The sequence below is a fragment of the Pseudorca crassidens genome, chromosome 7 (assembly GCF_039906515.1).
Source record: "Pseudorca crassidens isolate mPseCra1 chromosome 7, mPseCra1.hap1, whole genome shotgun sequence".
Lineage (NCBI taxonomy): Eukaryota > Metazoa > Chordata > Mammalia > Artiodactyla > Delphinidae > Pseudorca > Pseudorca crassidens.
In genome coordinates this window covers 12,828,173-12,846,578 of record NC_090302.1, presented here as the reverse complement: position 1 = coordinate 12,846,578, position 18,406 = coordinate 12,828,173, and the positions used below count along the sequence as shown (strand labels likewise).

The following is an 18,406-nucleotide window of genomic DNA, read 5'->3' as shown; positions in this document are numbered from 1 at the left end:
ACTAGACGATGCCTTCAGGTTAAAGGCAGAGGCTGTCCGCAGCTCCTGTTCCCAGTGTGGAGACTGGTGTATTTCGATTTTAAAATGGTACCTGCAAATACGATACTTAAAGAAAATGGAAGCTGCGAACCCCATTTCTGTGATACTGTCCCAGAATTTTAGTACTTCTGTTTTCCGTCTCCTGCATATTAAATAGAAATTGAAATGGTCTATTTTATTTTATTTATTTGTTTGTTTGTTTATTATTTTAGTGCAACATGCAGCTTTTATTAATGTTAGACTAACTCTGTAGGGGAAACGGTTCATTTTATTGCTTTAGGGTCCTGCTTTCTCCTTTCCCTCCAATGGGCATAAAACTAGGGCTGCCTCCGATTCGCCATCAGTAGGTGAGACAGCAGTTACGGAGGGCCTCGGTGTGCCTGGAAGGACTGCAGGAGCCGTGGGAACATCCAGAAGTGTAGGAGGCGCGGCCCCTCCCAGGACCTCACGGTCTACCTGGGCAAGCCACACACGTAGACGTATTCAGAGTCCACGTTCACTGAGTCATTGAAATGTTCCAGAAACTATGGTGAGTGCAAATGGACTATTTTTTTTTTTTTTTTTTTTTTTTGCCTTTTGAGAATATAGTCCCCTCATGACGCTCCCATATTATATCTGAAATCCAAAAGGTGAAAGTCATGTTCTTCCGCCGGTGGAATTAGACCGGAAGAGCCTGTCTTTTTACGTTTTGGAACCTCCAGTCTTAAAACCCTTGGTGAGTTAAGTCCTGATCACCTTGCCTCCCAAGGTCACGGCACTGAGGCAGCGTGTAGGCAGCCATTCCCAATTAAGAGCCCTCCAGTTTGATGTCTAAACACTGTTATGTTTTTGTCGAAGAGCGTACCCTGAGGCTCAGCCCTGGAAACGTTTTTAAATGTCAACAATAACAGTGGATACCTGGAAACTTGTTCACTAGACCGGAGAATATGTCACTGTCGTGAAATGAAACTCCATGCCAGTAGATGTCACAAGGCAAGCGTCGGCCAAATGGGAACTAGAAGAAAGAGGGGAAATGTGATGAATGACGGGAACAAGAAGCGCAGCTCTGGCACCGAGGGTCTCTTCTGTACAAACTCCCAGCGGCCTGGCACACATCACATGATTTAATGCTCATAATAAGCATGTGAAGTTGCTGACCTTCTTTCCCATGTTGCAAGGGAAGAAACAGATTAAGACAGGCTAAGTAACTGTCTCAGGGTCACAACCACTGAGAGGCAGAGTTCTGATTCTGCGTGGCGGGCACTGTACTAGTGACCTTACAGGCACCCTTTTGTTAGAATCCTCATAACCATCCTAGAAAGCATGATGCCCACTTCACTGATGAGAAAACTGGGGCTGAGAGGGGTAATGTAACATGCCCAAGGCTGCACAGAGCTGGAAATGGGAAAAGTCAGGAACTGAATGCAGGGCTGAATTCCAAACCATACTTCTCTTTATCTGAAGACCACAACATTCAAACCAGTCCCCCCAGAACGAGCTTTCACAATCTCTTTCTATCTCTTTCTCTCTCTTCCTCTGTCTCTTACACACACACACACACACACACACACACACACACACACACACAGTCCACAAGGGCAGGATATATTCCCCAGTGCCTAAAATGGTTCCTGGCATTCAACAAAGACTTTTCGAATGAATGAATGAACAAACCAGGAATGGTCCTCTGACTCACGATGAGATAACCAGGTTCTCTCTTCCAGGAATATGGAAATCAGAGATGCCCGGCAGCCTCTGCTGGCCCTTGCACTGGAAGTGATCAAAAGCCAGAGCCCGGCAGCTGTGCTTGGCCGTGTGCACAGCCTGACAGAGAAGCAAAGGCAGCCAGTCTGCTGAGAGAGGAGAAAGGAGCAGGTGCAGAGAGAAAAGCAGAGATGAGGCCATGTGGCCCTGGCAACACAGACTGAGTGGTCTCAGTTCCCAGGGCTTCTAGGTCCTCGGCCCAGACCCTTCTGAGCCCGGCTGTCCCTTCTGTCCTTGGATCCTGTAAGGCAGCCTCATACCCATAGAATGCATCTCCTTTGCACAAACTATAGGGTTTCAATTACTTGCAACCAGAAAATCCCTCGCTGAGACCAAAGGGCCTGCTCTTTCTACTACATCTTGCTGCCTCTCCACAAGTTCTGCACTTACACAATGTATTTTTAAAATGCGTAACTCAGATGACCCCCCTTAAGGGAAAAGAGTGAGGACACGTTATTTCATGTTTAGAACCTGCTTGTTAAAAGTCCAAATGAAGAGAAATGTCAACACATTAAACAAAATCATCCAATTTTCCCGTCCTAAGACTAGAGTTAATCAGAATTTTTATCTGCTCCAAGTTGAGAGGGCTAAGTTCCAGTGAGAGAACACAGCATTACCAATGAAATGGTGGTGACTCAATGCTTTCCAACGATTCCAAATTAAAATGAAGGCAAACAGACTCAAGGCCTTTAAATCATTCACATTATCTCAAAACTGTGCCAAAGGGAGACATATAGTACACACTCTATTAGCATTAACAACTTCCATCTATTAAGTGCTAATATAGAGGAGGGAAAAATAACTTAACCAGGGAGGTTCCTCTAAAAAGCAGACTATCCAAGCAAAGTTTACTAAGATCCAAGTGGCTTTGCTGCCCACACTGCAGGAGCAACACGTGCTCCATGTCAGTGGATTACTGAGGACTCCTTATCACCCTTATGATCTCCTTTCAGTTCTTGGCACTTTAATGATTCCTAAAGCAACCTTTCATTCAGAGCCCTTAGCTCATTCAGTTTTGAGAAACTATCTTTTTCTAAATCAATTTATTCGGTAATTTCTTTGTGCCAGGCACTGTGCTAGGTACCGAGAACACAGAGAAACACAATTTTAAGTAGGTCCCAGGACTTCATAATCCCACGTCTTTTTAAGATCTTTTTAAAAACTGCTTAAACAGCTAACATCATGCTCAATGGTGAAAAACTGAAAGCTTTTCCTCTAATATCAGGAATGAGACAGGGCTACTCACTTTTGCCACTTCTGTGCCACACAGTATTGGAAGTTCTAGCCAGAGCCATAGGCAAGAAAAAGAAGTAAGAAGCATCCGAATTGGAAAGGAGGAAGTAAAATTATGTTTGCAGATGACATGATCTTATATGTAGAAAATCCTAAAGATCACACACACACACACACAACCACACAAACTGTTAGAAATAATAAATGAATTCAGCAAAATTGCTGGATACAAAATCAATACAAAAAAATCAGTTATTTTTCTATATATTGACCATGAACAGTCCAAAAAGGAAATTAAGAAAACAATTCAATTTACAATAGCATCAAAAAGAATAAAATACTTAGGAATTAACCAAGGAGGCAAAGACCTGTACACTGAAAATTACAAAATGATGCCGAAAGAAATGAAAGACACACATAAATGGAAAGATATCTCATGTTCAAGGATTGGATTTCCTATTATTAAGATGTCAACACTACTCAAAGTGATATATAGAGTCAACGCAATCCCTACCAAAATTCCAGTGACCATTTTTTTTTTCTTGCAGAAATAGAAAAATCCATCCTAAAATTCATATGGAATATCAAGGGATCCCAAATAGCCAAAACAATCTTGGAAATGTCACACTTCCTGATGCCAAAACGTATAACAAAGCTACAGTAATCAAAACAGTGCATAAGATAACAATGAGATACCACTACACACCTTAGAATGGCCAAAATCCAAAACACTAACAACACCAAGCGCTGAAGAGGATGTGGAGCAACAGGAACTCTTCGTCCGTTGCCGGTGGGATGCAAAATGGTGCAGCGACTTTGGAAGACAGTTTGGCGGTTTCTTACAAAACTAAACATACTCTTACCATATGATCCAGCAATTGTGCTCCTTGGCATTTACTCAAATTAGTTAAAAACGTATGTCCACAAAAAATCCTCCACGCAAATGTTTATAGCAGCTTTATCCATAACTGCCAAGACTTGGAGGCAACCAAGATGTCCTTCAGTAAGTGAATGAATAAATAAACTGTGGAACAGCCAGACAATGCAATTTTATTCAGCACTAAAAAGAAATGATCAAGCCACGAAAAGACGTGGAGAAATCTTAAATGCGTATTATTAAGTGAAAGAAGCCCATCTGAAAAGGCTACATACTGTATGATCCCAATTATATGACATTCTGGAAAAGGCAAAACTACAGAGACAGTACAAGGATCAGTGGTTGCCAGGGGTTAGGAGAGAGGGAGGAATAAATAGGTAAAGCACAGGTGATTTTTAGGGGAGTGAAACTACTCTACGTGATACCATAATGGTGAATACATGTCATTATACATTTGTCTAAACCCAGAGAATGTACACCACCAAAAGTGAACACTAATGAACTACGAACTTTGGGTGATAAGAATCTGCAATGTAGGTTCATTGATTTTAACAAATGTACCATTTTAGTGTACTGTTTTTTTGATAGTGCATATGTGAGGGTGGTGATTATAAAGGAAAAACATCTCTGTTCCTTCTGCTCTATTTTGCTGTGAACTTAAAGCATCTCTAAATCATCTCTAAATCAAAAATGATAAAAATAACTTTTAAAAAACAGTATGGTACTGACGTAAAGACAGACATATAGACCAATGGAATAAGATAGAGAACCCAGAAATAAACTCTCACATATATGGTCAAATGATTTTTCAACAAGGATAACAAGACTATTCAATGGGGGAAAGACAGTCTTTTCAACAATTGGTGTTGGGAAAGTTGGACATCCACATACAAAAAATTGAAGTTGGACCCTTACCTTACACCATATACAAAAATTAACTCAAAGTGGGTCAAAGACCTAATCATAAAAGCTAAAACTATGAAACCCTTAGAAGAAAATATAGGGGATAATTTTCATGACATTGGACTTGGCAATGATTTCTTGGATATGACAACAAAAGCACAGACAACAAAAGAAAAAATAAATAAATTGAACTTCATCAGAATTAAAATTTTTGCATCAAAGGACACTGTCAACAGAATAAAAAGGCAACCCATGGAATGGGAGAAAACATTTGAAAATCATAAATCTGATAAGGGATTAATATTCTGAATATATTTTAAAAACTACAACTAAACAAAAACAACCCAGTTAAAAAATGGGCAAAAGGGGCTTCCCTGGTGGCGCAGTGGTTGAGAGTCTGCCTGCCGATGCAGGGGACACGGGTTCGCGCCCCGGTCCAGGAGGATCCCACGTGCCACGGAGCGGCTGGGCCCGTGAGCCATGGCCGCTGAGCCTGCACGTCCGGAGCCTGTGCTCCGCAACGGGAGAGGCCACAGCAGTGAGAGGCCCGCGTACCGCAAAAAAAAAAATGGGCAAAGGACTTAAATAGACATTTCTGCAAAGAAGATATACAGATGGCTAATAACCACATGAAAAGATGCTCAACATCACTAATTATTAGGAAAATGCAAATCAAAACCACTTCACACCCATTAGGAAGACTATTATAAAAATAATAATAAAAAGGAAATAACAAGTGCTGATGAGGATGTAGAGAAATTGGAACCCTTGCGCATTGGTAATGTTAAAAACCACTGCGGAAAACAAAAATTATCACATGACCCAGCGATTCCTCTTCTGGGAATATACCCCAAAGAACTGAAATCAGGGATTCAAACAGATGTTGGTACACAAATGTCCACGGCAGCATTGTTCACAACAGCCAAAAAGTAGAAACAGCCCAAGTGTCCACTGATTATCCATCAATAGGTAAAGAAAACGTGGAGTATACACACACTGTACTATCACTCAGCCTTAAGAAGGAATGAAGTTTTAACACCCGCTACAACATAGATGAACCCTGAAGACATTATGCTAAGTCAAGTAAGCCAAACACAAAAGGACAAATGTTGTATGATTCCATTTCTGTGAGGTAACTGGAGTAGTCAAATTCACAAAGACAAAGTAGAATGGTGGTTTCCAGCGGCTGCGGGGAGGGAAGATGGGGAGTTATCGTTTAACGTGTACAGGGTTTCAGTTTGAGAAGATGAAAATGTTCTGGAGATGGATGGTGGTGACGGTTGCACAGCAACGTGTATTTAACGCCACTGAACTGTACACTTAAAGACGGTTAAGATGGTGAATTTTATGTTATGTATATTTTACAGTAAAACAACAGAGACGACAAAACTCTCTGCTTACACCCCGCCCCCTAGGCTAAGGGGCCACTCACGGCTCTATTCTGAGCTCTCTGGAGCCTGGAATGCTGCGTGGATTTTCACAGGGCAATTGAAAATTGACAAGTGCTTCTAAGATTCCCCAGTCCCCATTTTTCTCAAGTTCACCACCATCCTCCCAGTTACCTGGGTTCTAAGTCTTGGAATCATCTTTCCTTTTCTCTTCTTCAAACCCTTTTGGAAAAAGCACTGGATTTGGGGTCAGAAGACCTGAGAGTTCTAGACTTGTCTCTGTTCACTTACTATCTATGAGAGCTTAAGTAACCAGGACCTCTGTGTCCTTGGTACACTGAGATGAGGAAACCACCGGGTAGTGACAGGGACCAAACAAGATAATGGAAATGAAAGTGCTTTGTATGCGCCACAGAACAATACAAATCTGAGTTCAACATTAAGTGTGAGGAACCTACTTAGTGGCACAGTGTGTCTCAGGTGCCAAAGACACATGGGAACACGTCTGTCTTCATGGAGCGCACAGTCCATGGGCAGAAAGGGTTGAGTCCAAGTCACACCAGTGTATCACTACAAAGCCCGGTGAGGGCTGTGAGATGAGGCCCAGAGAGCAGGGAGAGCCCAGGGGACCGAGCACATCGGGGAAGTCAGAGAAGGGCCCCCTGAGTCAGGAGACCACGTGTCCACCAGCCCCGGGCAGCTCCAGCCGATGCCTGTTGTGCCGGTGTCAACATTAATAGCGCCTCTTTTCACTTTCAAATGTATCCCAGTTCGGGCAACAAATTAAATGGTCACTTCATTCCTGGGAAGGGGCTATTAGAGCCGAGGTTAGAAGGAAGATCAGGTACAGGGTGAGGAGGAAGAGTGTTCCAGGCAGAGAGAACAAGCGTGTGAAAGCCCAGACACAGGACTTAGCGGGGCCCACTGGAAACCCTGCAGGAAGGTCAAGGCGGCTGAAACACAGCAGATGAGAGGAAAGGAGTGTGGGACGGGGCTGAAGACTGAGGCAGAGGCCGCCCACGCGGGCCTGTACCCCAGTGCCCCGTGGAACAGTAGGTCAGTCCTGGGGGAAGAGGATGACTGGCTGGGCAGACTGAGTAAGAGGGACCAGAGAGAGAGTGCAAGCACGAGCCCTAACAGGCAAGGGGAACAGTGTGAATGTGGCTGTGAGGTCAAGCAAGATGGGAACTTAGACGTGATGACATGGAGAGCTTCGGAGCCACTGCAGTCCTCAGTGATCACCTTGCTGATCCCTTCAGTACGTCGTACCATGCTTATAATTTGCCTGCACTGTTAAGTATTTCATGTGTAGCGCTTATGTCCCTCATAACACTACAAATTTCCAGGACCACAACAACTGGACATACTGTCTCAGGTCCCCAGTGATGTCTAACCAGGCATCCAGTGGGCTTTAGGCCCAAGGAAAATGAGAAGCATAATCCTGAGAACCCTTCTGATGCCCTCTTCCTCCCCAGTATCCCACTGGTCAGCAAGTCCTCTGGTTTATCTCCTCATTTATTTTTAAGTTTCCTCTCCTTCCTTAATCTCCAGTGCCTTAATTCGGGGCCTCCCTTCTCACTGGGATGAGGACCACACCAGCCTCCTGCTCAACCCTCCCCCTCCCCGCACCCGCAAAGTCTCCCCTTCCTGTCTACTCAACACCCAGAGGGATGTTTTTTTAAAGCTCTGACCATGTTACTCTTTCGCTTACAACTCTTCCCACATCAAAGCTCCGAGCCTGGTCTCAAAGACACTTCCCAAACTCCCCTCTGCCGCCCCGTTTGCTTCAGGTTGGGCCATGGACACCTCGGGCACTTGCACTGTTACTGCCAGACTACTTTTGACATCAAGCGTACAGCACTTCTCGGTTTTGTGGCCTGGGTTTCTGCATGCCATTCCTTTCGCCTGGGATCTTCTGACTCAGCTGGACCATCCATGAAGCTGTCTCACCAGCTCTCCCTTCTCTGGGGCCTCCATCACTTACACCCTTCACAGGTCATTCAGCAGCAGCTCATCTGTCAGTCTGCTTTCCCACTCGTGGACTCTGAAAATGAAGACACCTTCCTAAACTTGTGTATCTCTAACACCAAGCCAGAGACTTTATTTTTAACCTTTGTGAGGTCAAGAATCACTTTGAGATCCTCTCCAGGAAAACACACATACGCACAAAATTTTCCATGTGATTTTAGGAGAATTCAAAGACTCCCTGAAGCCCCTAGTTGTTCACAGACACCATTGTTAGCAACACCTGCAGCGTGTTTCATGAATGAACACTTGAATAAATGGACCTGTGAACAGCAGCTACTCAAATACACTTTCATCACCGTCATCATTAAAGTTAGCATTTAGGCGATGCTTATTTCCATGTCTCGCATTATTTCCATGTCTATGTTAAACTCTTTATATATATTACCTCATTTAATCCTCACAACAACCTCATGAGAAGGGGTTTCCTATTAACCTACTTACAGATGAAGAAACCAAAGTTTGGAGAGATTAAATAACTCTCCCAAGGACACAGAGCTGGTAGGGGCAGAGTCAGGAGCAAATCCACGTCTGTCTGTTCCCAAGGCCCAGGCTCTTAACCACTGCACACAACTGGTCTTGAACTGAGCGCTACGGTGGTCATTTGTCACTCATGGACTATAGTAACTAACCTACCCTGCACCCCACATGCCACCATCTGTGCCACAAAGGAAGTTCCTCCCCTAGTGCATATAGCTGTGTGGACCCAAAATCCTTTTCCCTCTGGCCCAGAAGGACTTAAAAAAAAAGAAAACACCTTGCAAAATAGCCAAGTTCTAATGAGCACATTCGTGCTTGAGGAACCGATATGCTGGTCACTCTTCTAACGGCTCAAAGAGCAAGTTCAAACCCTCCCGAGGGATTTTTGTAAAATGCAATTTCACAGTGAATGCTGATGAAAGCACAATTCACGTTCTATACTTTGGGAACGATTTTCTTCATAATGCTTCTTCGTGAACAGAAAGCCTTTCAAGTGACTGGGCATAAAAGTGGCAAATAAGCTTTGATATGGGCAAACGTATGTGTAAAGCTTCTTCGGGGGGAGATGACCCAAACTACTGCTTTAAAATGAGGGGCCCCAAACACTCAGGGGAGGGGGACACAAGGAAGGTGTAGCAGCCAGAGCGACACGCTTGGACTAGGAAGACCCTGGCTCAAGTCCCTCACCCACCACACCCCTCCCAGAGACCTTGACACGCTGACCTTGCCCCTCTAAGCCTCAGCAGCTCATCTACGATGGAGGAAAATGGCCACAGTAAAACCTGTCTACCTCCCTGGGCTGTTATGTAGACTGAGGTAATGCCTGGGAAGGCACTTTGTCAACAGTCAGTTGCTGTTATATGGGACAGTTATTATTTTTAATGTCCAAGGAAATCACCCCAATGAGTAACTTCAATAAAAAAGATGCCAACCAAACATCAAGCATCAGTAGGACAGCTCCTGAATAAGAACACCAGCACCACGGTGGGCCTGTGCTTGGGAAACCTTCCACGATGCCCTTAAGCAGAGTTAATAGATTTCTCTGCACTTTGTGGATGCCTGTGGTCCAGCCGCTGCCTTGTAGGGTGTTTATGTTTACATGACTGCCTCCCCACCCAACAGAATGCTTCAGGGTAGAGATATTTTACTCTTCTTTCTACCCTCTCCCCAACCTACCCACTGGTGGGAAGCAGTCTCTAAGATGGTCTCCACTGATCCCTGCCTCCTGGAATTCATACCCTGTGTAGTCTCCTCCCACACCATCACAGGCTTGATCTATGTGACCAGTAGCAACAGCAGAAGTAAGGGAATGTCACTTCCGAAGCGCATCTTTATACAAAGACTGTGCCCTCCTCTCTCTCTCTCGATCTCTGTCTCTCTGTCTCTCTCTCCTATTCTTCTCTTTCTCATTATCACTCATTTTGAGGAAGTCCAGGGAGAGGTAAGAAATCAAAGCCTCCTGTCAGGGCTTCCCTGGTGGCACAGTGGTTAAGAATCCGCCTGCCAGCGCAGAGGACAATGGTTCGAGCCCTGGTCTGGGAAGATCCCACATGCCTCGGGGCAACTAAGCCCGTGCGCCACAACTACTAAGCCTGCGCTCTAGAGCCCACTGGCCACAACTACTGGAGTCCGTGCTCCGCAACAAGAGAGGCCACTGCAGTGAGAAGCCCGCACTCCACAACGAAGAGTAGCTCCCACTGACCACAACTAGAGAAAGCCCGCGCGCAGCAACAAAGACCCAAAACGCAGCCCAAAAAAAGCCTCCTGCCAACAGCCATGTGAGCGAGCTAATTGGATCCTTCAGCCTCAGTCAAGTCTTCAGAGACTACGGTTCTGGCTGACAGCTTGATTACAGCTTCATGAGAGGCTCTGAGCCAGAACCCCTTTAAGCCACTCTCAGATTCCTAACCCTCAGAAACTGTGTGACATAGATGTGTGTTATTATAAGATGCTGAACTGGGGGAACTTTGTTACGCAGCAATAGATAATGAATACACCATTCCAGTTTTAGAACAGGGTCCAAGAGAAAGGAAGCATTCGGAGAATGAAGTAATTTAAGACTCGTATAACCTTACAATGAATACTTACTGTTTACTGAGCACTTAATTATGTGCCAGGTATCTTACAGATATGCCTCCATTTTGACATGAAAAAATACAATCCCTTTGCTAATAAGTGGCAAACCCAGAATCTGAAGCCATGTTGGTCTATTTTCAAAGATTGTGCTCTTTCAACTCCACTATGCTGGATGGATGGATAGATGGATTAATCTATGAAAAACAACTGAGCACATACATCTATTAAAAAATGAGTTGTGATTAACACTTCAAGGAAGAATGGAGCACAGAAGGGTCCAAAGAAGGCCAGTTAAGACAATGAAAGGACTGAGCAATTGCCCTTCAAGGACAGACTGAAAATTTAGCACTCTTTTCTTCAATCGAGAAAGCAAGCCGATGGTGAAAATTCTGGTGGAAACCCACCAAATCCTGAAGGGTGTGCCCAGATGGAACACGGTTCTATTTGCCAAGTATGAGCGTATCAAAAGAAGGGGAGCCCCTTTTAAGCCTGAGAGAGGGAGACCAGCTCAGTCCTCTTCTCTGCTGCTCACATCCCAGCTAACAGCATCGCTCTCCTCCCAGACAGAAGACAAGAGACCCAACTGAAGGGCCACGGGGAGATTCCAGGCTCCCTCCTGCCAGTGGAAAATGTGGCTGATGAGAAAAGGCCTCCCTGTGCTGGTGAGGGACCTGCCAGCTTCCTGATGGCAGCATCTTTGGATGGGGCTGCGGGGAGAGCCCACACGTGGGGCAACTCCAAGCCTGTTTCCTCAGTGGGAACAATCATGGCAATGTGATTGGGTTATTAGATGGATTAATAATGTGTTTAGCACTGTGCCTGGCACACAATGCCTGGCACACAGTAGGTGTTTTTCAAAAGCTAGTTTCCTTCTTTTCTTCCATCCTTTCCCATCACCCTTTCCCATACCTATTGGCTGGTAAGATATTACCCAAAGGAGCTGGTGGACAGGGGTGTTCTCTAGGACTAGCCCAAGGTTAAACGTGCATACGTTAGCTCGGAGCATTTAGAGCCATGCAGGCCTTCCTGTGTGTGCATCTAACTCTAGCGAAAGCCTGTACATGCACAAAAGCTCCTTGACTCGAGTTCAGGAACCTGGATTCAAATCTCAGGCCTGGTAACTACCAAGGGCCTTAGTTTCATCACCTGAGAGAGGACTAGCAAACCCTCCCTCACAGGAGGTATGGTAAAGATGAAAAACAACCCCGTAAGTGAAAGGATGCTTGTGAACAGCCTGGCACATAGTAGGAGCTAAATTAGTCCAGTTTAGAATATTGAGAGCGGGCTGCTTAGATTGTTCGTCACCTAATTAAGTCCCCTGGTGAGAAGGGCAGAGAGGAAGAGTCCCCAGTCTTCCCCGATGGTAGAGAAAGCAGAGGCTGGCCCTGCACAAATCCGCTTCTTGAAAAACAACAGTGAATCAGACATAGCTCCAGGAATGCGGGAGCCAGCCTGCGGGTAGAGGCAGATCGGTAACAGATAAACACGTTCTGTGTGACAAAGTGCTGTGTCAGAGCCCAGAAGGAGCAACTGCCCCTGCTCCAGGTGAGGGAAGTTTAACCAAGCAGGGTCCATTTGAGCTGGGTGTGAAGTTGTTGTTGTTGCCAGGCAGAGATGAAGAGAAAGAGAAGTGCGTGCCAGGGAGGGCGTCTGGGAGAGCGCAGAGTGCCCGCAGCCCAGGGTCAGTAGAGAGACAGAGCTGGAGAGGTCCACACGGCCCAACTGATCGTGAGGGGCTCACAGCGCAGGCTGAGGAGCTTGAACTCGATTCTGCAGGTGGAAGAGAGCCCAGGAAGTGCTCAAGCAGGGCTGTGCAGACCCTGCTAGGAGGGAGAATGGAGGGGAGGTGGAGAGAGACTGAGGGCAGCCAGACCCGAGAGGGAGCCAAGGCTGGGAGAAAGGGGATGGGGTGGGGGGATGACCCAGCCGAGAGGAAAAGGATGCTCTGGAAGTAGGGGTGGGGGAAGGCACGGGGGAGTGAGAGCACGTCAGCGTTTCTAAGAGGGAGAACTGCTCTGACAGCCCCTGCACTTTGAAGGAGACCCGTGTCCTGTGCCCGCGTGGGCTGACATTCCTGTCTCACCCACTCCGCGCTCCTGGTTGTTGGAGACTCTGACTGGAGAGGATCCCGCAGGGATAACTAGCACTCTGGGGAGACTTCTACTTTAAAGAGGCGCCGTCTGGCTCCAGTGGGTTTCCAGGGAAGACGATAATTACTCATCCTCTAATAGAGCCAATAAATACAGCAAGGGGATAAGTAATTAACAACCTTCTGCTGGGAAGCAGCAATTCTTGTGATCTATGAAGTTTCTTTTCCTGTTCACTTCTTTGTTACTGCAAATATGATACTCCCGGTAAGCGTGCCATGTGTTGTTCGCTGAGTTAATCACCAAAGCATGTTGTATTTTTTATTAAATCCATTCATTATAATTGACTCACATGAATTAAAGCTGGAGGAGCTGCAGTGAGGGCTGTCGTCCACCTTTGCTTCTGCTTCTGATCATAATACTTTTAATGAGATCAAAATGGTTACCATGGGGCTTCCCTGGTGGCGCAGTGGTGGAGAGTCCGCCTGCCGATGCAGGGGACACGGGTTCGTGCCCCGGTCTGAGAAGATCCCACATGGCGCGGAGCGGCTGGGCCCGTGAGCCATGGCCGCTGAGCCTGCGCGTCCGGAGCCTGTGCTCCGCAACGGCAGAGGCCACGACAGTGAGAGGCCCGCGTACCGCAAAAAAAAAAAAAAAAAAAGGTTACCAAACAACTTAACCACAGAAAAAAGGCCCATGTTAGCAGGAGGAAACGACAACCTTAGCCCTTTCATAATTTCCTTGCCCCATAGCAACCTCCTCCAGTTATTTGTTCTGGTGTCTGATTTCCCACCCGTAAAGAACCTTAATTAGTGGTAATTATATTAGGCAAAGGAAAAAGAAAAACTTCACAAACTTCTAAAGTGATTTACTTCTTGGCTTGCAGTTTTAATTAAAATTCCAGTTTATTTAGCAAATAGCTCTGAAAAGATCAGATACCAATTTAGCATGATTTTCTTTTTCCACTTTCCAATTCAAAAGGGTGACACAAACAACAAAATAACCACCTCCGTCCCATCATAATTCAGCTGATGGAAAAGAGCTCCCACAACAATTATAAATTAACTCCATTATGCTTTGCAAAATTCTCCATAGTAATCTCCCTGCTCACTACTCCTTCACTGCGAGTAAATGGTATCAATTCACCACCAGGCCTCAGACTACCCAGTCTCTTCCACACCAAAACTTCAAATGTGTTTATTAACTGGAATGGAAACAAAGCAAATCAGGTCGGCTGATTCCAGCAGCACATTCCAGCAGCACTTCCTCCCACCCGGGATACCAAACTTTTCCCAAAGTCGCTTCTGACAGCTCTTAGGGCTGCTCATCCCCAGTTGACCAGCTACCCAGGCCAGTTCAATACTTTCCACAGTGGCAACTCCCACCAGAAAGCCGGTCTAAAGGCACCACGTCTAGCTGAAATATCAATTCATTCAACATACAAGCAAGTCATGCCTTTGAGCCGGGTGACACACTCAGGGGATGCTGAGAGGTGCCACATTATGGGAGCAGAGGGTTAGTGGTAGGAGACCAAGTTGGAGAGTGAAAACAAGAAGACAAAGGATGCAGTCCTTACCTTCAGGGAGCTCGTAGTGCAGCGGCTGAGTCCGACCCATGAACAGATCATTGTAATGCCTACAGCCACATCTTACACAGCATCTACGATACGCCTGTGTCAGAGCTAAGCCCCTTCCTCACACTGTCACTTTTAATCTCCACACAACCTGGTGAATAGCAGTGTATCCCCATTTCACAGAGCAGGCAACTGAGGCTCAGAGAGCTGACTCTTGGTGAGAAAGAGAGCAGTTGCCAGACTAGACAGGGAAAGGACTTCCCACGGGAGGAAGCAACAGCATATGCAAAGACCTAGCAAAGAGCAGCCGGTAGCCTGGAGATCCAGTCCTCCTGTCTGTGGACACCAGCGTGCTGAGCCACCTTGGGCATTACTGGATCTCTTGGGCCTGTTTCCCTGTTTGCCACATACAGGGTATTTCCTATTCTGTAAATCTACAAGGGCCTGCTCTTCTTTTCCAACAACTGACTATGACTTGGGCTAACCCTAAAGCACCCACTGCTGTCTTAATAATGTACCCAAGGGACAAAGAAGTTTCCCAGAGGACTTACTTGCCCCCTAAACTCATTTGTTCCTCCTGACCCACAAAACCAGCCTGTAAACTCCCAGAGACATGCCACTGCCCTGAGAGCCTTGAGTCGTACCATCACACGTTACTAAGAAGAATTAATATAACTGTACCGATAATTTCTATAATAATAAAAAATTGTAACTACTATTTACTGAATTTATATTATGTGCTGCATGCTTTATGTGTGCTATCTCAATTCACCCTCACAACAGCACTCTCAAATAGGTAGACATACTGCCATTCCATTTTACAGAAGAGGAAACTGAGGCTCAGAGCAATTAGATAACTCAGTCTCTGGGAGTGCATCCAATAAGTGATAAAGCAAGGACAGAATCCAGCCCCGTTAAGTCTTCAGTCCCCAGAGAACTAAGCCTGGAAGAAATGAATAAGGTTCCTTTAACAAGCATAAGTTTCCAGTGACAAGGAGGTGTATATGAAGGCTGCTGTGTGCAGGGAAGGTGCAGGGGAGGGGCCGGAGTCGGGGAGTTGGCCCCGCTAGGAGCTCTCCATAGTGCTGAAATGCCTCTGCTAAAGTACTCTGACTCACAGCACCTTCCACCTGGGCGCCCCTGCTTGTCCTAACCCTCACCTCCTGGTTTCAGTGCCCGGTAGGGTACTGATGGAATAGAGTGAATGAAAGTGGGAGCACACCTGGGAGAGAAACAGCTAACTTTTAGAAGTAGTGAGCTTGAACGGATGACGGTACATCTAATTGGAACTATCCTACAAGGGATTAGAAATACAGGAGTGGGAATGGAGAGAAGTCAAAGCAGGAGGTGCAAATTCGTGAGTCACAAAAGAGAGAACTGAAGAAAGACTGAGTGCGTTTTTGGAATGGTTGCTGAGAAAGAAAAGCAAAGGTCCAGGAGCAGAGAGGGAAGAGGACTCTTCCTAGCAGTCCTGGACAGTGGGTACCAGGAACAAATAACTAAACTCTCCAACCCCGAAACTGCACTGAAATGTGTTCAGAGAGGGCAGAATTGTGTTGCCTGTAGGTTTGAACCTGTGAATAAATAATTACCACCACTCCTCACTCCTCCCCCATACGCCCTAAGAAAGAAAGAGGGAATGACAAAGTAGTAAAAGGAAAAATAGAAAATAGCCTGCCATATGGTCACATGATTCTTTTTTTTTTTTTGGCTGCGTTGGGTCTTCGTTACTAGGCACAGGATTTCTCTAGTTGCGGCGAGCGGGGGCCACTCTTCATTGAGGTGCGCAGGCTTCTCATTGCGGTGCGCAGGCTTCTCATTGCGGTGGCTTCTCTTGTTGCAGAGCACGGGCTCTTGGCGTGCGGGCTTCAGTAGTTGCAGCACGCAGGCTCAGTAGTTGCGGCACGCGGGCCCTAGAGCGTGCAGGCTTCAGTAGTTATAGCTTGCGGGCTCTAGAGCGCAGGCTCAGAAGTTGTGGCGCATGGGCTTAGTTGCTCCGCAGGCGTGTGGGATCTTCCCGGACCAGGGATCAAACCCGTGTCCCCTGCATTGGCAGGCGGATTCTTAACCACTGGGTCACCACGGAAGTCCCATACCCACTCTTACCTGAAGTAAAATGGCTCCTTATAAATTTGAGAGGTCACACAGAAAGACCCTGAGCCTCTCTTTGGCCTTTCAGACCACTGATCCTAAAGGCTTGCATGATGGGATATTTATAAGCACATCTCTCCCCCTACTGGCAAAAGAGATACTAGAAAAGCACATTTATTCTATGGCTCCATCCTCACTTCTACCCTCCTACACACCTTACATAAGAATAGTTATCCTCTTTTATTAACTTAGTCTTTCATTCAAGTATCAGTGCAACTTATGCATCAACTCGATGTCAGGCACTGGGAATTCAGGTAAGAACAAGGCACAGCCTCTGTCCTTGGAAGTTGTAAATAAATCACAGTGCAAAGTGGCAAATGCTCCAGCAGATGAGGGTCGAAGGGCTATGAGAGCATGAAGCAGGGTGTGAATTATCCTCCTGGGGAGAAAGCTGTGGTTTGGTAAAAACTTGAAAGATGAGCTGGAACTTGCCAAGCCCAGAAGCCAGGAAGGTAGTCTAGGCTGGAGGAGCCCCGTGTGCAAAGGCATGGGAGCATGAGGGAGCACGCTTAGAAGTCTCTCCAGGGCAAGAAAAACATCTTAATTATCTCTGAATTCCAGGTGCCTAGCCCAGTGCCTGGGAAGGAGTGGCACGTAATAGATGCTGGAGGAACGGATGGCATGTAGTCCAGTGAGGAGGAATAGAGCATGACTGTGGGAAGGGAAATTGAATGGAACCAGAATCTATAAACCTCAAAACAAATCTTGATGTGAAACTGCTCAGCATACAGCAGGTGCGTGCAGACTTTGGTCATTCATTTCTCCAGCCCAAGCCTTGATAATAATCAACATGTCTGTCTCTCCATAGGTGTGGGAAAGGACCTGCAAGCCCTCGACATGGGCCAGTTCAAGAGGGATGGGCTAGTTCACAGCTAGAGGCCACCTTACTGCTTAGAATTTTAAAAGGAATTATCAGCAATAACAATCTAAATGTGATGGGAGATGGGGGGATATATGAGGATCCTTTATCAAATTTTGGCATCTCCTTCTGTCTCTTATGTTGAGCTGTATTGTCAAGCTACAAATCTCACTTTTCACAGCTCAACACAGCCAGTAGCTGTGGCAAAAAGTCCTGCTTTCACTAGCTCCTTGAGATGAGAGCTGTTATTCCTCTTCTTAAGTATTTAAGCCACACCTTTTAATTTACTTAATGAACTCAGAACAGATTGATGGCCCAGCTCAGTTGGCAATGACAGCTGGTATTTCCCTGATGACCAGATAATTAGGCAACTGCATTAAGTATATGTCACCCTGATCAAACGACAAGGTTTATTAAGACAAAGCCAGCCTACTCACAGCTTTCGGTCAGCTTCCACAGAGCGCAGGTTTTTAAGCACTCTGGTATCAGTTTAAGCACCTCTCTATTTTCACAGTGTTATAAATCTGGTGCTTTCCCAGTGCACCCTGAAGAAACTGGGCCAGTAAAATTAGCTTTGGAAAAAATCTGTATCCTATTGCGAATAATGATTAGTAGAAATATTGTAGGATTAAGAATCAAGAGACCAAGATTCTAATTCGAATTCATTCATTCATCCACTCAACAAACATTAATTTAGTGCCTATTATATGCTAGCTACTGGGCTAAGTGCTTGGATATAACGAAACCGCCACCACCACATGCACTGAGCATTTTCTGTGTCCAGGCACAGTTCTACAGTTCACAAAGTTATTTAACACGCCTTACAACCCTGGAGCTTTGTACTGTTATCACACCCATTTTACAGATGAGGAGAATATGCAACAGAGAAGTAAAATAATTTGCCTCCATTTTCAACCTCATGAGTGGCAGGGCCAGGGACCAACCCAGGCAGTCCGACTCCACAGACGAGTA

At 45.8% G+C, this 18,406-nt stretch overlaps 1 protein-coding gene across 11 annotated transcripts in view; it reads right to left on the bottom strand.

Moving 5' to 3' along the window:
* TTLL11 (tubulin tyrosine ligase like 11) overlaps positions 1-18,406 on the bottom strand; it is a 266,594-nt gene that overhangs the window by 214,956 nt on the left and 33,232 nt on the right. For 10 of the 11 annotated variants that reach the window (XR_010944864.1, XM_067743438.1, XM_067743431.1 and 7 more), the window contains exon 2: positions 937-1,033. The exons of the other annotated variant lie outside the window; for it this stretch is intronic. Coding sequence is in view for 8 of the 10 variants with exons in the window: in XM_067743438.1 (XP_067599539.1) it covers positions 937-1,033 (97 nt within the window). In the remaining 2 variants the exon portion in view is untranslated. The remainder of the gene's footprint in view (positions 1-936; positions 1,034-18,406) is intronic. 11 annotated transcript variants of the gene reach the window in all.